At 55.7% G+C, this 17,991-nt stretch overlaps 2 protein-coding genes across 2 annotated transcripts; both read left to right on the forward strand.

Moving 5' to 3' along the window:
- Positions 1 to 71: 71 nt before the first annotated feature.
- AARS1 (alanyl-tRNA synthetase 1) lies at positions 72 to 15,384 on the forward strand. The gene is made up of 21 exons (XM_051801713.1): positions 72 to 150; positions 1,525 to 1,733; positions 2,354 to 2,542; positions 3,177 to 3,322; positions 4,445 to 4,636; positions 5,070 to 5,214; positions 6,150 to 6,295; positions 6,797 to 6,905; positions 7,003 to 7,153; positions 7,520 to 7,644; positions 8,249 to 8,393; positions 9,020 to 9,198; positions 9,694 to 9,807; positions 10,523 to 10,729; positions 11,359 to 11,543; positions 11,971 to 12,079; positions 12,786 to 12,899; positions 13,180 to 13,299; positions 13,420 to 13,506; positions 14,714 to 14,827; positions 15,119 to 15,384. Exons 2-21 carry the CDS (start codon positions 1,590 to 1,592, stop codon positions 15,302 to 15,304), a joined length of 2,907 nt encoding a protein of 968 aa, XP_051657673.1. The 5' UTR covers positions 72 to 150; positions 1,525 to 1,589; the 3' UTR covers positions 15,305 to 15,384.
- A 33-nt stretch (positions 15,385 to 15,417) lies between these two features.
- On the forward strand, positions 15,418 to 17,959 carry EXOSC6 (exosome component 6). Its single transcript, XM_051801719.1, has one exon. The coding sequence runs from the start codon at positions 15,531 to 15,533 to the stop codon at positions 16,362 to 16,364; it is 834 nt and encodes a 277-aa protein (XP_051657679.1). The 5' UTR covers positions 15,418 to 15,530; the 3' UTR covers positions 16,365 to 17,959.
- Positions 17,960 to 17,991: the final 32 nt, after the last annotated feature.

Below are 17,991 nucleotides of genomic sequence, written 5' to 3' on the forward strand. Positions count from 1 at the left end.
GCGGGCCCGCCCCGGCGGCGGCGGGGCGGGGCTTCCGCGGAGCGACAGCGCCGGCAGCCAATGGGAGCTGTCTCGGCGGCGGAGGGGCGGGGCGGGGCGCGCGCTGCGGCGGCCGGCGGTGAGGGGCGAGGGGCGGCGGCGGCCGCGCAGGTACGGCCGGGGCGGACACGGGGGGTCTGCACTCCGGGTTTGGCCGCCACGGCCCGCCCGGGACCCCCAGGCCCAGGGGAGAAGGGCAGGAGGGAGGATAATGGGGGAGGGTGGAGGGTGGTGGTGGTGGCGGTGCCGCCGGTCGCGCCCCAGCCGGGCCCGCGGGGGGGGTGGCGGGCCCCGCGGGGGGATGGCGGGCCCAGCGCTTCCCCCGCCCCTCCTCGGGCACTGGAGAGCGGGCGGTGTCCGGGCAGGGCCTCTGGTCGGCCCTGTGCGCGGTCCTTCCCTCCTCGGGTCATTCCCTCCTCCAGCATGGAGGTTGGACTCGATGATCCCAAAGGAGTTTTCCAGGCTCATTGATTCTGTGATTCAATGAAGTGCTCCCAGGCCCTGCTCCTGTGGGGGATTCCCGTCCCTCGGCGCCGCAGCACGCTGCTGGGATCTCCCCCCCCCCCGTGTATCTGCATTGCGCTCCGCTGACAGGGACAGCTCTGTGCACCCGCGGGACACTCGGGCGGTGCTGCCCTGCAGGCTGTCACTGCCTCTGGGGTGCCTGAGCGCATGTGGGTCCTCCCAGGGAAGGCTTCCAGGCATCCCTGGAGCTGTCTCTGCTTGGAGCAGGGAGGGCGGACAAAGTGATATTCAGGGGTCATTTCTGAACTTGGCTCTTCTGTGGTTTAATTATAGAATCACAGAATGGTTTGGGTTGGAACAGACCTTAAAGCTCATCAAGTTCCACCCCCCTGACAGGGGCAGAGATACCTTCCACTAGACCAGGTTGCTCCAAGCCCCATCCAGCCTGACCTTGGACACTTCCAGGGATGGGGCAGCCACAGCTTCTCTGGGCAACCTGTGCCAGGGCCTCACCACCCTCACCGAGAAGAATCTAGCCTAAATCTCTCCTTTTTTTGGTTTAAAACTGTTCTCCCTTGTCCTATCACTATCTGCCCATGTAAAAAGTTGCTCTCCCTCTCTTTTATAAGCCCCCTTCAGATACTGGAGGATCGCAGTGAGGTCTCCCCACTCCTGCATTTATTCACCTTGAGTGCTTTGACGACTTGGCAGTTCCCCCCTCCATCCATGTCCCCAGCAACACAAATGTGACATATTAAGTTCAGTATCCATGTGAATTTGCAATTTTAAAACCATGTGTTTTCAAAGAACAGGTAACTTGATGTAGAGCCCCGAAATCAGGGAGGTTGGGGGAGAAGAAGTTAGGGGTTGGGCCAGCGCTCTTTGGGGCAGACTGGTTGAACTGAGGAGCCAGTGAGTACTTAATGTGGGGGGGACCCTTCCAGGAGATGGAGACAATGATCCTCATGTTCAGCTTGAGCTAACAACACGTCAGAGCCTTGTTTGTTGTTGTTTCTTCAGACTGCACCGAGGCCTTGCTGCTTCCCCGCCGCTTGCTTTGGGCAGCGGTGACTGGCAGCCTCAGGATGGAGGCCACGCTCACCGCCAGCCAGATCCGGCAGCGGTTCATCGACTTCTTCAAGGAAAACAAGCACACCTACGTGCACTCATCTTCTACCATCCCCCTGGACGACCCCACGCTGCTCTTTGCCAATGCTGGTATGAATCAGGTAGGTTTCCCACCCTGGCACTGCGGTCCTTAAGAACATATCCTGTTGAAACCCTTGAGGCTGTTTGCAGAATTTTTTGTGTGGAAAATTATTATTTTCTCCGTCTTCCGTCTGGTCACAATGAGGTGGTTGGTGTGTCCTGCTGGAATCCTCTGTGCCCTCACAGTATTGACAGGAGCACTGGAAGAGAGGTCCCTGTGATGGGAGTTCTGCCAGTCTCCCTTCCTTGACCCTTTGTGCCACAGCCAGTCCTGGCACAAATGACTAATGGCATCTTTAAAGAGCAGTTGGGACTGACCTGCTGCAAGGGCTGTGCTGCAGATCAGCACCCAGTTTCTATTTTTTGGCAGCTGGGAATCTGACAGCTTCCAGTCCCTTTGGAGGTTCCAGGGTTTAGCGGGCTCCAGAAACGTGTGTGTGTGTGTGAGTGCTGAGTTTTAGGCAGTGCTGCAGCCTTGCCACAGGCAGGAGCAGCAGGTTTGTTTCTGAAAGGTGCCTTGGATACGTCCAGGCCAGTGATATTGTCACACAGATGACACACACTGCCTTGCTGTTGCTTGCAACATTTGGAAACAGGCTCTGAGTGCTGGTCTGAGTTGCCCTTTTTTCTCTCCTCTCAGTTCAAACCCATCTTCCTCAACACTATCGACCCCTCACACCCGCTCGCTAAACTGAGCAGAGCCACCAACACTCAGAAGTGCATCCGAGCAGGGGGCAAACACAACGACCTGGATGACGTGGGGAAAGATGTGTACCACCACACCTTCTTTGAGATGCTGGGGTCCTGGTCCTTTGGGGATTACTTCAAGGTAAAGCAGGCTGGGTGCAGCTCTGAATCTCTGGCACAAATTTATCTCTGTGAACTCAGCAGAACGGTTGCCAAGAGGAAAGAGAATATGTTGGCACAGAGGTGCTTGTGGCTCCTTTGGGATAAATGAGGTTGGAAGCTGCCCTGACCCTGCAGAATGATTTGAGATTAATTACTTAAGGTTTACAAAGCTGATTAAATTAACTCTGCTAGTTTGGAGTCTTCAGGCAGAGGTTTTAGGGGTTGTCCTGGAGCTGTGGGGAATTGCGTGTGCTGTGCAGCTATGGTGGACCTTCAAACAGGAGTGATCATACAATGATGATGTCCTTTCCCAAGCTTCTTGATAGTGTAGTGCTCAAAGTCAGAGGGAGGATGTTAGGAATACAAAACAACAGCAGAATTAAAAGGCTTTTTGGGGGCAGTAAACATGCCTAGGAGTTAACTTGGCTGCATCAGGAAAGTCATTTGAGATGTTTCTTGTGCTCTGTTCACTGCATATATTAATTTGCCTCTTATGTCAAAGGTTGGAAAGTTTTTGGCAGTTTACCTGCTGGTACCTGCAGTGGCCAGTACTTTGGATGTTGAAGAGAAGCTGTCTTTGCACTCACTTGCTGACCTCATCTTTCCTTCTGCAGGAACTCGCTTGTAAACTGGCACTGGAACTTCTCACCAAGGAGTTTGGCATTCCTGCTGAAAGACTCTATGTCACTTACTTTGGTGGAAATGAGGCTGCAGGGCTGCAGCCAGACCTGGAGTGCAAGCAGATCTGGTTGGACTTGGGGTAAGGCCTTTCACTGAGGAAGGTGCATGTTTTGATGAGCAATAGTAATTTGTTTGGCTTGGCTATGAGGAAAAATTCTTCACAGAGATGGAACAGAAGAGGCTGCCTGGGGAAGTGGTGGAGTCACCATCCCTGGAGGGACTCAAAAGCTGTGTAGCTGTGGCACTTGGGACATTGTTTAGTGGTGGGCTTGGCAGTGCTGGAGTAACAGTTGGACTTGATGATCTGAAAAGTCTTTTCCAACCTAAATGTTTCTATGACTCTATGATGGCATGTGTTATGTGGCAGAACATAACACGTGGCAGGATGTGTTAGCAAAATTGAAGTGTCACAAATAATGTTTGCAGGGTGGTGGAGCTTTGAAACTAAAGGGAAGTACTGGTATTAGATAGAAGATACTGGGAGCTCTGGTTTCAAAATCTCTTGTGAAAGCTTAACACGTGCCCCAGAGGGTCAGATGGATGGGCTGTCCTGTCCAGTGTGCTGCTGCTGACAGCATTTGAGAAGATCATGGGATCCTAGAACCATGGGATGGTTAGGTTGGAAGGGACCTTACAGCTCATCTTGCTTCAAGCCCCATCCAACCTAGCCTTGGACACTTCAGGGATGGGGCAGCCACAACTTCTCTGGGCAACCTGTGCCAGGACCTTACCACCCTCACAGGGAACAATTTCTTACCAATGTGTAATCTAAATGTGTCCTCTCTCAGTTTAAAGCCCTTTTCCTTTCACTACATGCCCTTCTAAAGCTGGAGTTCCTCTCCAGATTTCTTGTGTTCCCCTTTAGGTACTGAAAGGTTTCAACAAGGTGATCCCAGAGCCACCTTTTCAGGCTGAACAATCCCAGTTCTCTCAGCCTTTCCTCATAGGTGACGTGCTCCATCCCATCCCTGTCTCCTTGCTGGTGGCCTCGCTGAGGTGTTGTGTAAGCCTCTGCCTCCAGCTGGGACAGGTGCCAGTGTTCACTTGATCCCCCTCAGCGGGGATCCCGAGGCTCAGGCTCTAAGAATTCATCGTCTCATCCAGGGAATTAGTGAGCTGAGGTTTCTCTGGTCTAGCCCTTAGTTTGGGGAATTCTTGCCTTGCTCTTAGTCTCTGTTGTTCAGTAAGTTTCTTGTTACAGGCTGGCTGAGGGCAGGATTCTGCCTGGCAATATGAAGGATAACTTCTGGGAAATGGGAGACACAGGCCCCTGTGGCCCTTGCAGTGAGATCCACTACGACCGGATCGGGGACAGAGATGCTTCACACCTGGTCAATCAGGATGACCCCAACGTCCTGGAGATCTGGAACCTGGTGTTCATACAGTTCAACAGGTGAGCCAGACCTGCTTCCAGGTGAGACAGGTCGCTCCAGCTCCATGTGGGAGGCTGCTTGGGCTGCGTGCTCTTCTAACTGCCCCTGGCTTGCTCACCATTCCCGGTGGTCCAGGAGCTGAGTACGTTGTGATTCTCTGTCCCCTGACCCTCCTGTACAGAAGGGATCAGTCATGCTACTTTTAGGGACAAACTGGAAGTATTTTCTCCCATTTATCTGCCAGGAATTCGGTAGGGAATAAGTGCCATCCTGCTCTGGGTCTGAGTTGTCACTGATGGTCTTGTTAATTATATTTTATCACAGTTGTCCTTTGTATGGCTTTTATGGGCCCGTGTCATAAATCTGATGGAACCAAATTTCATGGGGATGAGGAGAGAGACTGGGTTCCCCCTACAGAGCCCCCATCCATAACAGCTCATCTTTCTTTGGCAGGGAAGCTGATGGGACACTGAAACCCCTTCCTAAGAAAAGTATTGATACTGGGATGGGTCTGGAGAGGCTGGTCTCTGTCCTGCAGAACAAGATGTCCAACTATGACACTGACCTTTTCCTTCCTTACTTTGAAGCCATACAAAAGGTAGGAACTGGGGTCTGATCCAGCTGTATCCATTCCCTGAATCCCTGGGGAGATGCTTGGGGCTGGACAGAGAGGGTGATCTCTGCTTTCCCAGCTGCTCTGAGCCCCACAGGTTTGTGCTTTGCTGAGGGTAGGAATGCAGGCTGGCACAGTAACTGCTGTCCTTGGACATATCTCTAGGGGAAAACACAGGACGATGAGTGGTGCAGCTTTCCCAGCTGAACTGTCCTGATGGCACAGTCCTTGGTCCTCCTCTGGTGGGAGATGCTCTGCAGTCCCTTTTGCCATGTGGTAGAGAGCATGTGGTGCTGCTAACCCAGAATCAGTTTGTCCTTCAGTCTCCCACCTGGAACACGCTGATCTGTAGAAAATTCCCTGAGACAGGAGTGCTTCACCATGAACCGTGACAGCCACTTACAGAACCGGTGTGCTGTTGCTGCACTGTCTGGCATGGGGACCACCTTACCTGTGCTGTTACAGCAGTATCTTTCCCTTGGATGTGGATAAAAACACCCCAAAAGAGGGAAGCTGGGACCATCTCCTGTGTGACAGAATTTGAAAGGCTTCTTGGCTGGGCAGGTTATGCCAGGCTGCAGTACTTGGGCCGGTGTGCAAAACACATGATTTCCCTGTACTCTGTCCTTTTCCTTCTCTCTTGAGGCCTTAATGTAGGGATATATTGGCTTTTCTTCCTTCTGGTGTGAAGAGCCTTTGGCCCTGGAAATTCAGGTTGTAATGCCATGCAGAGCCCACAGCTTCCCACCTTCCCTGGCTTCACTGAGACACCTCTTTCCAGAGGAGTGTTCCTCCTCTGTGGCTGCCGGCGGTGGGGTGGGCTTGGCTTCTGGGGTTCTTCCTTGTTATTCTGCCATGGTGCTGGCCCCCACTGTCTGTAATCATCCCCCTTTGCTCACTGCCTTCCCCTCTCTGCTCAGGGCACAGGTGCCAGGCCGTACCAGGGGCAGGTGGGGGCCGAGGATGCCGATGGGATAGACATGGCCTACCGTGTGCTGGCCGACCACGCACGGACCATCACCCTGGCCCTCTCGGACGGGGGCAGGCCTGACAACACTGGCAGAGGGTAAGAAGGAGCTGCTGCAGTGCTGCCACTCCCTTTCTGTTCAGCACAGCTTCCCCGAGGGCTCTGGGATCTCCTGTGTCTCTGGCATTAAAGCAGTGGATAGCAGAGTGTTTGCTCAGGATATTTGATGCCACAACACAAAGGTCTGAGGGTTCTTGTGCACAGTGCTGCTGTACCAGCCCCTGGAAAGGATCACTGTGGGCAGACAGGCACAAAACCCTGCTTGGTGCAGTGTTGCTGTTAAAAAGCAAGGAAGTTTGGGCTGGGGGGGGCTGTGCTGCAGGTACCACTGGACTCACAGCAAGCACACAGTGAGTCTGGATCAGAGAGCTGGGGCCTGGCACCTCGCCTGTGCCTTGCTGCTGCTGTGAGCAACTGCTGTGGGAGAAGAACCCTGTGCTCTTGGTCCTGGGAGAGGGTGCCAGTAGGTGGATGCTGTTGGAGCCCCTGAGAACAACTCAGAGGTGTAACATTTGCATGGGGGGCTCTGCTGTTCCCTAGGTATGTGCTGAGGCGGATTCTCCGGCGGGCCGTGCGCTACTCCCACGAGAAGCTCAATGCCCCCAAGGGTTTCTTTGCTACTCTGGTTGATGTGGTGGTGCAGTCACTGGTAAGTTCTTCTCCTGCTCCACTGTATGTGCTGAAGACTTCCTTTGCTGGGGTGTGTGGATCTTCATGCTGAAGGGCTCATCCTCTTGGGTCTGCAGGGAGATGCCTTTCCTGAGCTGAAGAAAGACCCAGATATGGTGAAGGACATTATCAATGAAGAAGAGGATCAGTTCCTGAAAACACTGAGCAGAGGGCGTCGCATCCTGGACAGGAAGATCCAGAGCCTGGGGGACAGTAAAATCATCCCTGGTAAGGCTGTGACTTCTGTCTGGATGCAGCAAAAGGCATTCATTTTTTGGGATCATGTCAGGGCTCCACTGGGTTGGGAACTTAGAGGTGGTGGAAGGTGTGGGACAGAGTGGGAGTCAAAAGACATCTCTCAGAGCTGAGCCACACATCTCTCCTCTGGCCTGTGTTCACTTGCTCAGGTTTCAAAGCTGCCCAGATCCCTGTGCTGTCAGAGAGGAGCCTTTTGGATGTTCACATTCTCCAAATCTGTTTGCTGTCGTGCCGTAATGCAGAGCCAGTTGGGTGGGACAGAGCCAGTGGGAGAGCAGGGAAGGGAGCAGTGTATTGTGGAACATGGGAGCTGACTGCTCTGCCCTCTCTCTGCAGGTGACACTGCCTGGCTGCTCTATGACACCTACGGTTTTCCTGCGGATCTCACCGGGCTGATTGCAGAGGAGAAGGGCCTTGTTGTGGACATGGAGGGCTTTGAGGAAGAGCGGAAAAATGCACAGGTAGGTAACAGCTCCAGGGGAAGCTGGGCTGTGAGCAGACAGGGAGGTTTCCCTTCCGTGCAGTTTGCAGTCACGACTTGCTCCTTTCTCACTGAGTCTGCTCACACCCCATGTGCCCCAGTGTCCCTTGGGAAACACCAGGACAACAGCAGTTATTGTGGGACATGTCTTTTTTGTACAGCTGGGGTTGGTTTTTCTCACTAGCAGAACATGGGGTCTTGAGCTCAGCCTTCAGACAGACATAGTGGAGTGCTCAGAGCACTTAACTACTGGAAGTTACTCCCTGTCTGAGGAGCAGTGTCCAGGCAGGTCTGCAGCCTGAGTGCCTCTCACAGCACCTTTGCTGCAGCAGCGGGGAGTGGCATTGACCAGCTGGGTACTTACCTTGCCCTTGCTGGGCTCAGGCCCACTTGGTCTGCATGCTGGAACTACGTTATGAAGCCAGAAAAGACAGGAGCACTCCAGCTACTGGCACACAGCTTCCCAGGGCAGAGTTCTAAACCAAAGAGTTCTCAGGGATGTGAGTGAGATGTGCAGCTAGGCTGGCATGCGTTGGCTGAAGCTGAGGTGGGTTTTCTTAAACATTAGTGCTTGTCATTGGCAGCTCAAATCCCAGGGCAAGGGAGCTGGAGGGGAGGACCTCCTCATGCTGGACATCTATGCCATTGAAGAGCTAAGGGCCCGAGGGCTGGAGGTGACCGATGACTCGCCAAAATACAGCTATGCTTCAGATCCCAGTGGCACCTATGGTATGAAAAGCCTTCTCAGAATCATCTGCTGCTGCTAAACCTTCCCTGGCATGTACCTCAAAGAGATCCCCTCTGGGCTCACCTGTCCTGGGACACAGAAGTGGGAGTGGAAAGGTGTGCAGGTGAATAGCCTGCTTATTACAAAGCAGGGAAAGGGAAGGACAGACTGGGAGGCCCATTTTTGCCAAGTTAAGGGGATTCCTGTTCCCTGCAGCTTTGTGTCTCCACACTCCTATGTTGGTGTTTCTCAGCTGCTGCTTTGCCACTGCTGCAGGGGACTGCAGTTTCTGCTTGGCCTGTTAGAGAGCTCTTGGCTCGTTTGCTGTGGCTCTTCCTGCTAATTCTTTGATTTGGTGGAGATTGAGGAGGCTGCAGGGTCACAGCCATGTGTGCTGCTGACTTTTACTGCATAGGCATGGAAGGCAGTGACAGCCCCTGCCTTGGAGGGCACTGAATGGAATTCCCAGCTAACTGCTGCCTTACTCCTTTCTCCTTACCCTCTGCAAATGTGGTAGCTGCCATGATCTCCTGCAATAGCTGGGAGATGTTGCTATGAAGTTCAACTCCCATGTAGTGTCTACAAGGTTTTCCTATTTTACTGACACTGCCTGTCATCCTGGTGACAGATTTCGGGAGCCTCGTGGCCACAGTGAAAGCCATCCGCAGGGAGAAGAAGTTTGTGGAGGAGGTGTCCACTGGCCAGGAGTGTGGGATAGTGCTGGACCGGACCTGCTTCTACGCCGAGCAGGGTGGGCAGATCTATGACCAGGGCTACATGGTCAAGGATGACGACAGCAGGGAGGATGTGAGTGGGCCTGAGAGCCTTTTGTGAGATTCAGTCTGACCCCGGGGCCTGGGCAGAGGGGGAGAAGGGGCCAAGCAAGCTCCAGCAATTTCCCATCCATGTCAGGTGTCAGGCATTGCACGGGTTTCCTTTCGGGGGGTGCAGCATGGCACGGATGTGCTGGAGTTTTGTTCCCCTTGCTTCTTGGGGAAGTGGAGACTCTGCTGCTGTTGCCTGTGGTGGTGGTGCTGGGATTGCCCAAGGGCAGTGCTCTCAAGCCATGATGGGGAGCTTGAGGTGGGGAGCTCTTTCTGTGACCCTCAGCTGTGCCCCACCTTCATTCACTTCTCTGCTTTGCTGTGTGCTGTGCCTGGGGACACTTGTCTTTCTCCAGCACACACCCTCTCTCACTCTCAACTGGGACCTTTCCAGTTGCAGCTCAGACCTCTGGATAGATGGTTTGTCTCCCCTTGGCCTCTTGCTCTGCTTACATGGGGCATTTCCCTCTTTATACAGAAAACAGAATTCACTGTGAAGAATGTTCAGGTCCGAGGAGGCTACGTGCTCCACATAGGAACTCTGTATGGGAGCTTGAAAGTGGGAGATCAGGTCCACCTGTCTATTGATGAGGTGAGTTAAAACATGGTGTAACACGTGGGCTCATCTCTTTTGCCTGGATTTTGTCTCCTTCCTTTTCATCAGTACCACTCTGGGGACCTGATGTTTGAGGCCTGCCCTCCCTGCAGCATATGATCAAGCAATGCCTGGCTGACTCCAGGCCTCTCCTGCTTGGCACCTGGCTTTCTCCTACCAGGAGGCAGATAATGCCCAGCTGGCTCAGAGCCACACTCTCTGGGTTTCCTGATCAGCAGCAGAAACATGTTTTGGGTCATGACTGGAAGGTAGAACTTGTATGGTGCCCCACTGCATGGGGACAGCAGGAGGGAGCCTGGGCTGCCTGCCCCACTCCAGACATGGCTCCTGTGGGCTCAGCCTGCTGAGTCCTGGGTTGAGCCTAGTCTGCAAAATGTGTTTCCCTTCTCTATAGAGGCATCATCTTTGGAGGAAGAGGGGAGGCTTCCATCTCGCAGTGCTTTTCCCTGCTGAGGAGCAGATCAGTGTTTGTGACCTGGTTTATCGTTGTCCTCCCACCAGACAGGAAACCATGCACAAATTTGGTGGGGAACACCCTGCTCCCTTAGCTGAAGCTCTAGGGCAGCAAGTGTGGCCAGTTGTTTCTGATCTCCTGAGCTAGTTTAGGGTTCTGTCGGAGGGCAGCAGCCTCCCCTTCACCTGCTGGAGGCCACAGTGCAGGGCCCCGTCTAACAGAGGCTTCCTCCCTCAGGCCAGGCGGAGGCCGGTCATGAGCAACCACACGGCCACCCACATCCTCAACTTCGCCCTGCGCTCCGTGCTGGGCGAGGCCGACCAGAGGGGCTCCCTGGTGGCACCGGACAGGCTGCGCTTCGACTTCACGGCCAAGGGAGCCCTGTCCACCCAGGAAGTGAAGAAAGTCGAAGGGATTGCCAACCAGATGATCGAGGAGTCAAAGGTGGGTGCGGCTGACAGATTGTACGCCTGGAGTCCAGCTTTTGGATGATCTGGGATGCTGGGGGTTTGGCATGCAGGAGTCTTCTGTGCACAGATTGGCATCACCTCAGAGAGTTTTGAGCAGGAAAACGCCATGTGGGTTGCTCTGTTCATTGGTCCCAGGCCCTCTCTAGGGTTGGCGTGTTCCCATGCCTGCTGTAGTGTCTCACATTAGCTAGAAGAGTCAGGAAGTCAAGCAGAGAAATTTTGCAGGCCTGGCTGGATTTACATACACCCAGACAAGCCAGTGATGTGTCACCAAGGGCGAGAGAGTTGCTCTGTCTGGTGCCAGGCCTGTGTCAGAGCAGACCCTGGAGAACCCTGTGCTCTGCTCAGGAGTCTGTGTTTGGAACCATTTGCATGTACAGTAGCACACAGGGAGTCTGAACAGGTGGTATTGGGAGTTTTGAACATGGGACATCTGCCAATACCTTTGGAATTCTTGCAGCTCAGCAAACCCCAGCTTGGGTGAGGCACAAGGCTTCGCTTTTAGCATCTTTCAGAGAAAGTCATAGTTCCCAGGGAATGTGAGTCCTCAGTCAGAGCTGATAGGACCTGCTCTTACCCACATCCCTTTCCTGTCCTCTGCAGACTGTGTATGCCAAGGACTGTCCTCTCGCAGCAGCCAAAGCTATCCAAGGGCTGCGGGCAGTTTTTGACGAGACCTACCCCGATCCTGTCCGTGTGGTCTCGATTGGCATCCCTGTGGAGGAGCTGCTGGCTGACCCCTCTGGTCCTGGGGGCTCCATCACCTCAATTGAGTTCTGTGGAGGCACGTGAGTATCTGGAGAGGCAGGGAAGGCGGCAGGGTGGCTGAAAAGGAGTTCCTGTGGAGCCCGGTCTCTGCTGGGAGTGCTGTGGGTACATGCAGGGCACAGCCAGGGCAGAGCTGGAGGCAGTGGTGATGTACCTTTGCATTCCCACTCCTCAGGCAATCCGTGTTTAAAATCAAGACTTTGCAAGCAGGGAACTGCCCGTATTGCCCTGCCCACGCGCAGGGTCTCTGGCAGTGCTGGGAGCACAGCCCTTGCCACCCTTTCCTTGCTCTTTTGCTTTTAGCAGCTTGGTTGGGTTTTCTGCCTGTCCCCACACTTGCTGTATCTCCCTGGCAGAGTGGTTGTCTTGTTTCTGTGCTGATTCCTGCTGAGATGAGAGGTGGACTGCTAACTGTCTCTTGTGGGTCTGTCTGGGTTCTTTCCAAAGGCACTTGCAGAACTCCAGCCACGCTGGCCCCTTTGTGATTGTTTCAGAAGAAGCCATTGCTAAAGGCATTCGGAGGATAGTTGCAGTCACCGGGGCTGAAGCTCGGAAGGTAAGGGGAGGCAGGAGAGATCCTCTGTGAAATTCCACGTATTAACCCTATGCCAGAGTTCCTTTTGTTTGAATTTGTACAATATCCCTGTCAGCACGAGGGAGAATGAACAAGGGATGATGCTCTCCTTGGGAATAGCAGGGACTCAGGGAAAAGGGTGCTGCTGTTGGCAGAGGCTGGGCTGGAGGCCCCAGCTGTGCTACAGTCAGAAAGAGCAGGGGAGAAGGGGAGAAGTCCCAGCTTCTCAGTGTTGTGTCGGGGGGCAGAGGGGCCCAGGGTGGTCTGTGGATGGCTCTGGGAATAGCTCAGGTTGCTTAGCAGAATGGGCTGCAGATGTAGAGCTCTCAGCAGCTGTCAAGGCTGGCAGGAGAGTGGTGCAGTCTGAGAACACAGTCCTCTGCTGCTGGGCTAGCAGATCCTGGGCTAGCTTGGGCTGGTGCTTCCTAGAGTGGGAGAAAGGGGTTCATGGGGGAGATGGTTTCTGTTTTTGAGGATCTTTCTTTTGCTTCTGGCAAAGAAAGAGTCGTGGGGCCTGTCTGCCAGCATCATACCCTTGTTCTAGTCAAGTGCTTGTTGCTTTGGCTCTCTGTCTTCTGGAGGAGTTACTAAGCTCCATGCTGGGGCATTCCCTTCTTACCCTGGGGTGGTCAAGAGCCCAGCCTGCTCAATCTTCCTGCCTGATTTAACCTGGATTGTTTTCTGCTAGGCCCTCAGGAAAGTCGACAGCCTCAGGAAACTGCTGTCAGCCCTGGAGGCTAAGGTGAAGGTCCAGACAGCTCCCAACAAGGATGTGCAGAAGGAGATCGCAGATCTCGGTGAGGTGAGGATGGTAGCAGTGCTCTACCTCCCCAGAGTGAATGGGACCTTGATTACCAGCACTGGGTTGCATTAATGAGGCCCATGTTCACCTTCCTGCTCCTATCTGACAGCCCTGCATCCCATGGGTGCTGCAGCTGGCACATCCTGACTGGGTTGTTGGCACTGGGAGAGGAGCGGGGCTTACTGGGCTCTGCCAGTTGAGGCACTGAGGTTCATGAGGTGCAGCATCTCCTGGTTGTGGTCGCTAGCACCTTTAACCCTCTCCACCTGCTCTTTTGCAGACTCTGGCCACTGCTGTTATCCCACAGTGGCAGAAAGATGAGCTGAGAGAGGCTGTTAAAGCGCTGAAGAAAGTTATGGATGACCTGGACCGTGCAAGTAAAGCCGACATCCAGAAACGGGTGAGCCCTGGGCTGGAATAAAGGATAGTGTGGGAGGGCTGCAGGGCACTCCCTTGGGAGCTCTGCTTGTGTCCATCGTGGAAGGGAGCTGAGCTGTTTTCTGACCACTCTTGTCCTCAGGTGCTGGAGAAGACCAAGCAAGTCATTGAGAGTCACCCTAATCAGCCATGGGTCATTATGGAAATGGAAAATGGAGCCTCAGCGAAGGTATGGGAAGGCCTGGTTTCTCCTCAGCAACCTTCCTTGTGCCTTGAGGAGCAGCTGGGTGGTCTCTGCTCCCTCAGGGAGGCAGTGCAGTGCTACAGAGCTGTCCTTCTTCACACCTACTGTCCCTGAGGAGGAGGAGGGACTGCTGGGGCAGTGGAAGTCATGATGTTTGTGGCCCCTGCGGATCAGCTCCAGGAGCGTTGTCCTGGGCTGGCTGTGTGGACAGGGCTGGGCAGAGAGCTGCCCCCCAGCTCTTGGACACTGTCAGCCACAGCTCGGTTCAGGTTCTTCCACAGCCAGGGCTGAATCTGCTCCTTCCCTCCTCCACACACAAGTTTCTTTCCAAGCGATATCTGTTGGAATAACAGCTCCCTTTTGTGCACTGTGCCACAGTGCTGAGCCCAGCAAGTGCCAGGCAGCAGGGACTGATCGTGCCTGGGGTTGGAGCGCTCTGGTTTTAATGCCCTGTTTAAATTTCCACTCTGGGAGTCTTGGAGCTGATCCTGCTCGCTCTCTGTGGCCCTCCCTGTCACCATGACACCCACGCTCGCAGTGGGTGCCATCTCAGTGTTCTCCCTGGCAGAAGGGTGCATCCCAGGGGATGGCAGTGCTGGCAGCCCGGGGAGCTGCGTGTTCCCAATCCACCCAGAGCAGCGCTGCTTTGCTTGCCAGAGGACCTGCTCCTGGAGCTTCTGTGCTGCATCGTGCTATCTGTGTGAACAAGGGATGATGCTCTCCTTGGGAATAGCAGGATGCATGGCAATCTCCCTGGTTCTTCCTGTGTGCCTGCTGTGTCTGCTAACCCTTGCAGCCTCTTCATGCTGTTTTTGAGTTCTCCTGAGTCACTTTAGAACAGCTGTTCCCTCCTCCTGGGGGGAGCTTTTTTCCCTCCAGCCAGTAACTCAGGCTAAGGTTCACTCTGGGGCAAATTCTGCCAGTTCCTGGATAACTGAAGGTGGAGAAATAAAGGCAATTTCTCCTTCCTGCCTCAGGGGACACGGACAGGGCTTGTGTGACCTGCCAAGGCTTCTACACTGCAAGGGATGTGAATATGGCTTGTGTTGGGGAGGAGGAGCACAGCAGGGTGATGCTGGCTGGTTTAATGCAAGTCCAGATCCCTGAGGTCTCTGTGGGTGCCATGGGGGCTGGAGGTGAGCTGGGTGTGAGTGCAGGGAAGATGTGCTGCAATAATTTTCTTCTCTTACAGGCCCTGAATGAATCTCTGAAGCTCTTCAAGACTAACTCCCCCCAGACTGCTGCCATGCTTTTTGCTGTGGATAATGAAGCTGGCAGGATCACCTGCCTGTGTCAGGTACCCCAGGTAATGCTGAGACACTCTGTATCTGCCTCTCCCTGAACCTTCCTGGGGGAGATGCAGCTTCCAGGCAGGAACTATCCAACACTCCACGGCCGGGATTGATTTGGGTTTGGCCAGAGCCACAACCCTCATGCTCTGGTGTATCATCAGTCTACAGAAGTGTGGGAAAAAGGTTGTGCTGTGCAAATGGGGAAGAAGAGTCAGAACGTAACATGGTGGTAGGCATGGGTCAGGGAGACAGCTGTTTGTCCCTCAGTGCTGACCATGATTTTTTTTTTCTCTTTTCCTGCCCAGGAGACTGCAAATAAGGGCCTGAAGGCCAGCCAGTGGGTGCAGGAGGTGTCTGGCTTGATGGACGGCAAAGGCGGTGGGAAGGACATCTCTGCACAGGCAACGGGCAAGAACGTGGGCTGCCTGCAGGAAGCCTTGAAACTGGCCACGGACTTTGCTAGGCTCCGGCTGGGGGAGCTGAAGAACTGACTGAAGGGTGGTCCCTGGCCCCCTTTTCCTACTGTTTCCCCTGCGCGGATTTCCTGTCAATAAAGGTTCCCTGCCCTGCTCGCTGCGGCCCTGCTCTACTGGGGGAGCAAGATAGGAGGGGAGGGGATGGGATGGGATCCTCCTCCTGCCCGTCACAGCCTGTCCCCTCCTCCTGCCCGTCCCCGCCTCCTCCCTGTCCCCGCCCGCTGCCGCCGTCCCGCCGACCATGCCGCTGGATCACCGCCGCCTGTGCGGCCCGGAGGAGTCGCAGCCGCCCTCTCTGTGGGCAGCGCTCGCGGCCGAGGATGAGGACGAGGAGGGCGCGGGGGCCGCGCCGCGGGACCCCTGCTCCCTGCGGCCGCTGTTCGCGCGGGCCGGGCTGCTGAGCCAGGCTCAGGGCTCGGCCTACGTGGAGCTGGGCAGCGGCACCAAGGTGCTCTGCGCCGCCTGGGGCCCGCGGGAGGCGGCCGAGCCCGGCCCGGGCCGGCTGCTGTGCGAGTTCCGCCGGGCGCCCTTCGCGGGCCGCGGGGCGCGGGGCCGGCCGGGCGGGCTGGCGGAGCGGGAGGCGGAGCGGGAGGCGGCGGCGGCGCTGCGGGAGGCGCTGGAGCCGGCGGTGCGGCTGGGCCGGTACCCGCGGGCCCGCCTGGCCGTCAGCGCGCTGCTGCTGCAGGACGGCGGCTCGGCCCTGGCCGCCGCCGTCAGCGCCGCCGCCCTGGCGCTGGCGGACGCCGGCGTGGAGATGTACGACCTGGCCGTGGGCTGCGCGCTCTGCCGCCCGCCCGCCGCCACGGCCGCCGCCTGGATGCTGCAGCCCGCGGAGCCCGAGGAGCGCCGCGCCGCCGCCCGCCTCACGCTCGCCCTGCTGCCCGCCCTCAACCAGGTGTCGGCCGTGCTGGGCGGCGGCCAGGGCGGCCCCCCCGAGGACTGGGCGCAGGCCCTGCGGCTCGGCCTCGACGGCTGCCACCGGCAGTACCCGGTGCTGCGGCAGAGCCTCCTGCGGGCCGCCCAGCGCCGCGATGCCGCCGCTGCCGCCACCGCCGCCGCTGCCTCTGTGGCCTGAGCGCCCGCGAGCCCCGGGTGCCCCGGTCTGGGGATGGGATCGTCTCCCAGAGCCTGTCCAAGCTGCCTTCGGTGCTGCCGGAGACCCCTGGAGCCTGCCTGATCCGCGCCTCGCTGTTGGGGATTGAAATAAGTTTGCTTTTAGAACATTAGAAGTTTATTAAGTTTAATTATAACTACTGGAGACCACCACGGACCCAGCTTGTTCCACACCTCATGCTACCAGAGACCCCGGACCCAGCCTGTTCCATGCCTCGTGCTGCTGGAGACCCCGTGAGCCAACCCTGGTGCTGCTGGAGACCCCCTGCTCTCACACAGCTGAAGGCCCAAGAACTCTGGTGAAGGACACTGGTGTCTACACCCCCCACACCACTGGAGAGCCCCCAAAAGCATATCTGAGGAGTTGCCGTGTGGCAGACTTTCCTAACTGGCACCACAGGGCCCAAGCAGCCTGGCATGCTGCTGAAGCCCCCAAAAACAGCCTCCATACTGTCTCAGCAGCCAGAGCCTGCCTGAGACCTCCCTTCAAGCTGCTGCTGGCACTGCAGGACCCCCACGTCTCACCATGGGGTGGCCCTGGCACCAGGCTGAGACCCTCACACCGAGCTCCCCACCACAACCATCTGTGCAGGCAGGGTTCAGTCACCCCTGGGCAGGAACCACACCGTGGCATGGACTGCACATCCCTTGGGCCTCCTGCCCAGGCAGTGCTTCAGGGCAGCAGAGTTGTGTTTTGTTGGCTTTTTTTCATAGTAATAAATCATTTATTTTCTGGTGAGTCTTCTGCCTGCACAGCTCTGCTGGGGCCTCTGCTAGCCAAGGGCTAGTCCCTCCCTTCCATGATTGGGGTCACTCCCCCTCTATTCCCTCTGTCCTTCCTTGAGGGGTGCAGGTAGACCTGGGTGCTGCCTTGGGATCTGGTTGTTCCTGGGGATGGAGCAGAGCATCCAGTTCTGTGTGCCCAGCTGCACCGTCGTGGGCTGGTAGGGAATATTCTGGGTATTTTCCACTGGGAAACAGGGCAGAGCTGCAGGAAAGGCAGCATCCAAGAAAGCCAGGGACTGTGTCCGGCAGAACACAGAATTAGGTACAAAAATTAAATGAGCACTTCAGTTACAAACTGCACCAGAGTTAAATAACCAGAGAAAATAAATACAAATTATTTTTCTTTCCAGCACAATACACTCTTTTTACCAGAGCAAATTAGAAATACAGAACGAGTTCCTACCAGTGAGAGAAGGACAACCAAGAAATGAGGGACACGGAACCGAAATGTGATGCTGGGGAGCACGGGGGGACCAGGACTCCTCGGGTGCAGGTGAGGGGCCCTGGTAAAGCTCTCACAGGAGCCCCACTGACTGCAAACACGATGCCTGGACAAGAACAGCCCGTGGAAAACCAGTAAGGAAAATACATTTGGGAGCAGGGGCAAATGGGAGCGATTGGGTTGGCATTGCCCCACTGCTGGTCACACAGCTCACATCAGAGCTAGGCTTGGCACCATCCCAAAATCCTGCAAAAACCTCCTGGAGATGGGTTGGGGTGGTTCCTCCTTCCTCTAGTGGGTCAGAAAGCTGCCACGGGCTGTACCTGTGCCTGCTGCACCAATTCCCAGCAGGGTCTGACAG

The sequence above is a fragment of the Manacus candei genome, unplaced genomic scaffold, assembly GCF_025592945.1.
Source record: "Manacus candei isolate 608988 ecotype Guabito, Panama unplaced genomic scaffold, ASM2559294v1 h1tg000053l, whole genome shotgun sequence".
NCBI lineage: Eukaryota > Metazoa > Chordata > Aves > Passeriformes > Pipridae > Manacus > Manacus candei.

Bases quoted from the DNA above. Each gene is read 5' to 3' on its own strand.
- AARS1 (XM_051801713.1), top strand. From the start codon at position 1,590: ATGGAGGCCACGCTCACCGCCAGCCAGATCCGGCAGCGGTTCATCGAC. The intron at 6,906-7,002 runs GTAAGTTCTTCT...TTGGGTCTGCAG, and splicing joins ATGTGGTGGTGCAGTCACTG to GGAGATGCCTTTCCTGAGCT. The intron at 10,730-11,358 runs GTGGGTGCGGCT...TGTCCTCTGCAG, and splicing joins AGATGATCGAGGAGTCAAAG to ACTGTGTATGCCAAGGACTG.
- EXOSC6 (XM_051801719.1), top strand. From the start codon at position 15,531: ATGCCGCTGGATCACCGCCGCCTGTGCGGCCCGGAGGAGTCGCAGCCG.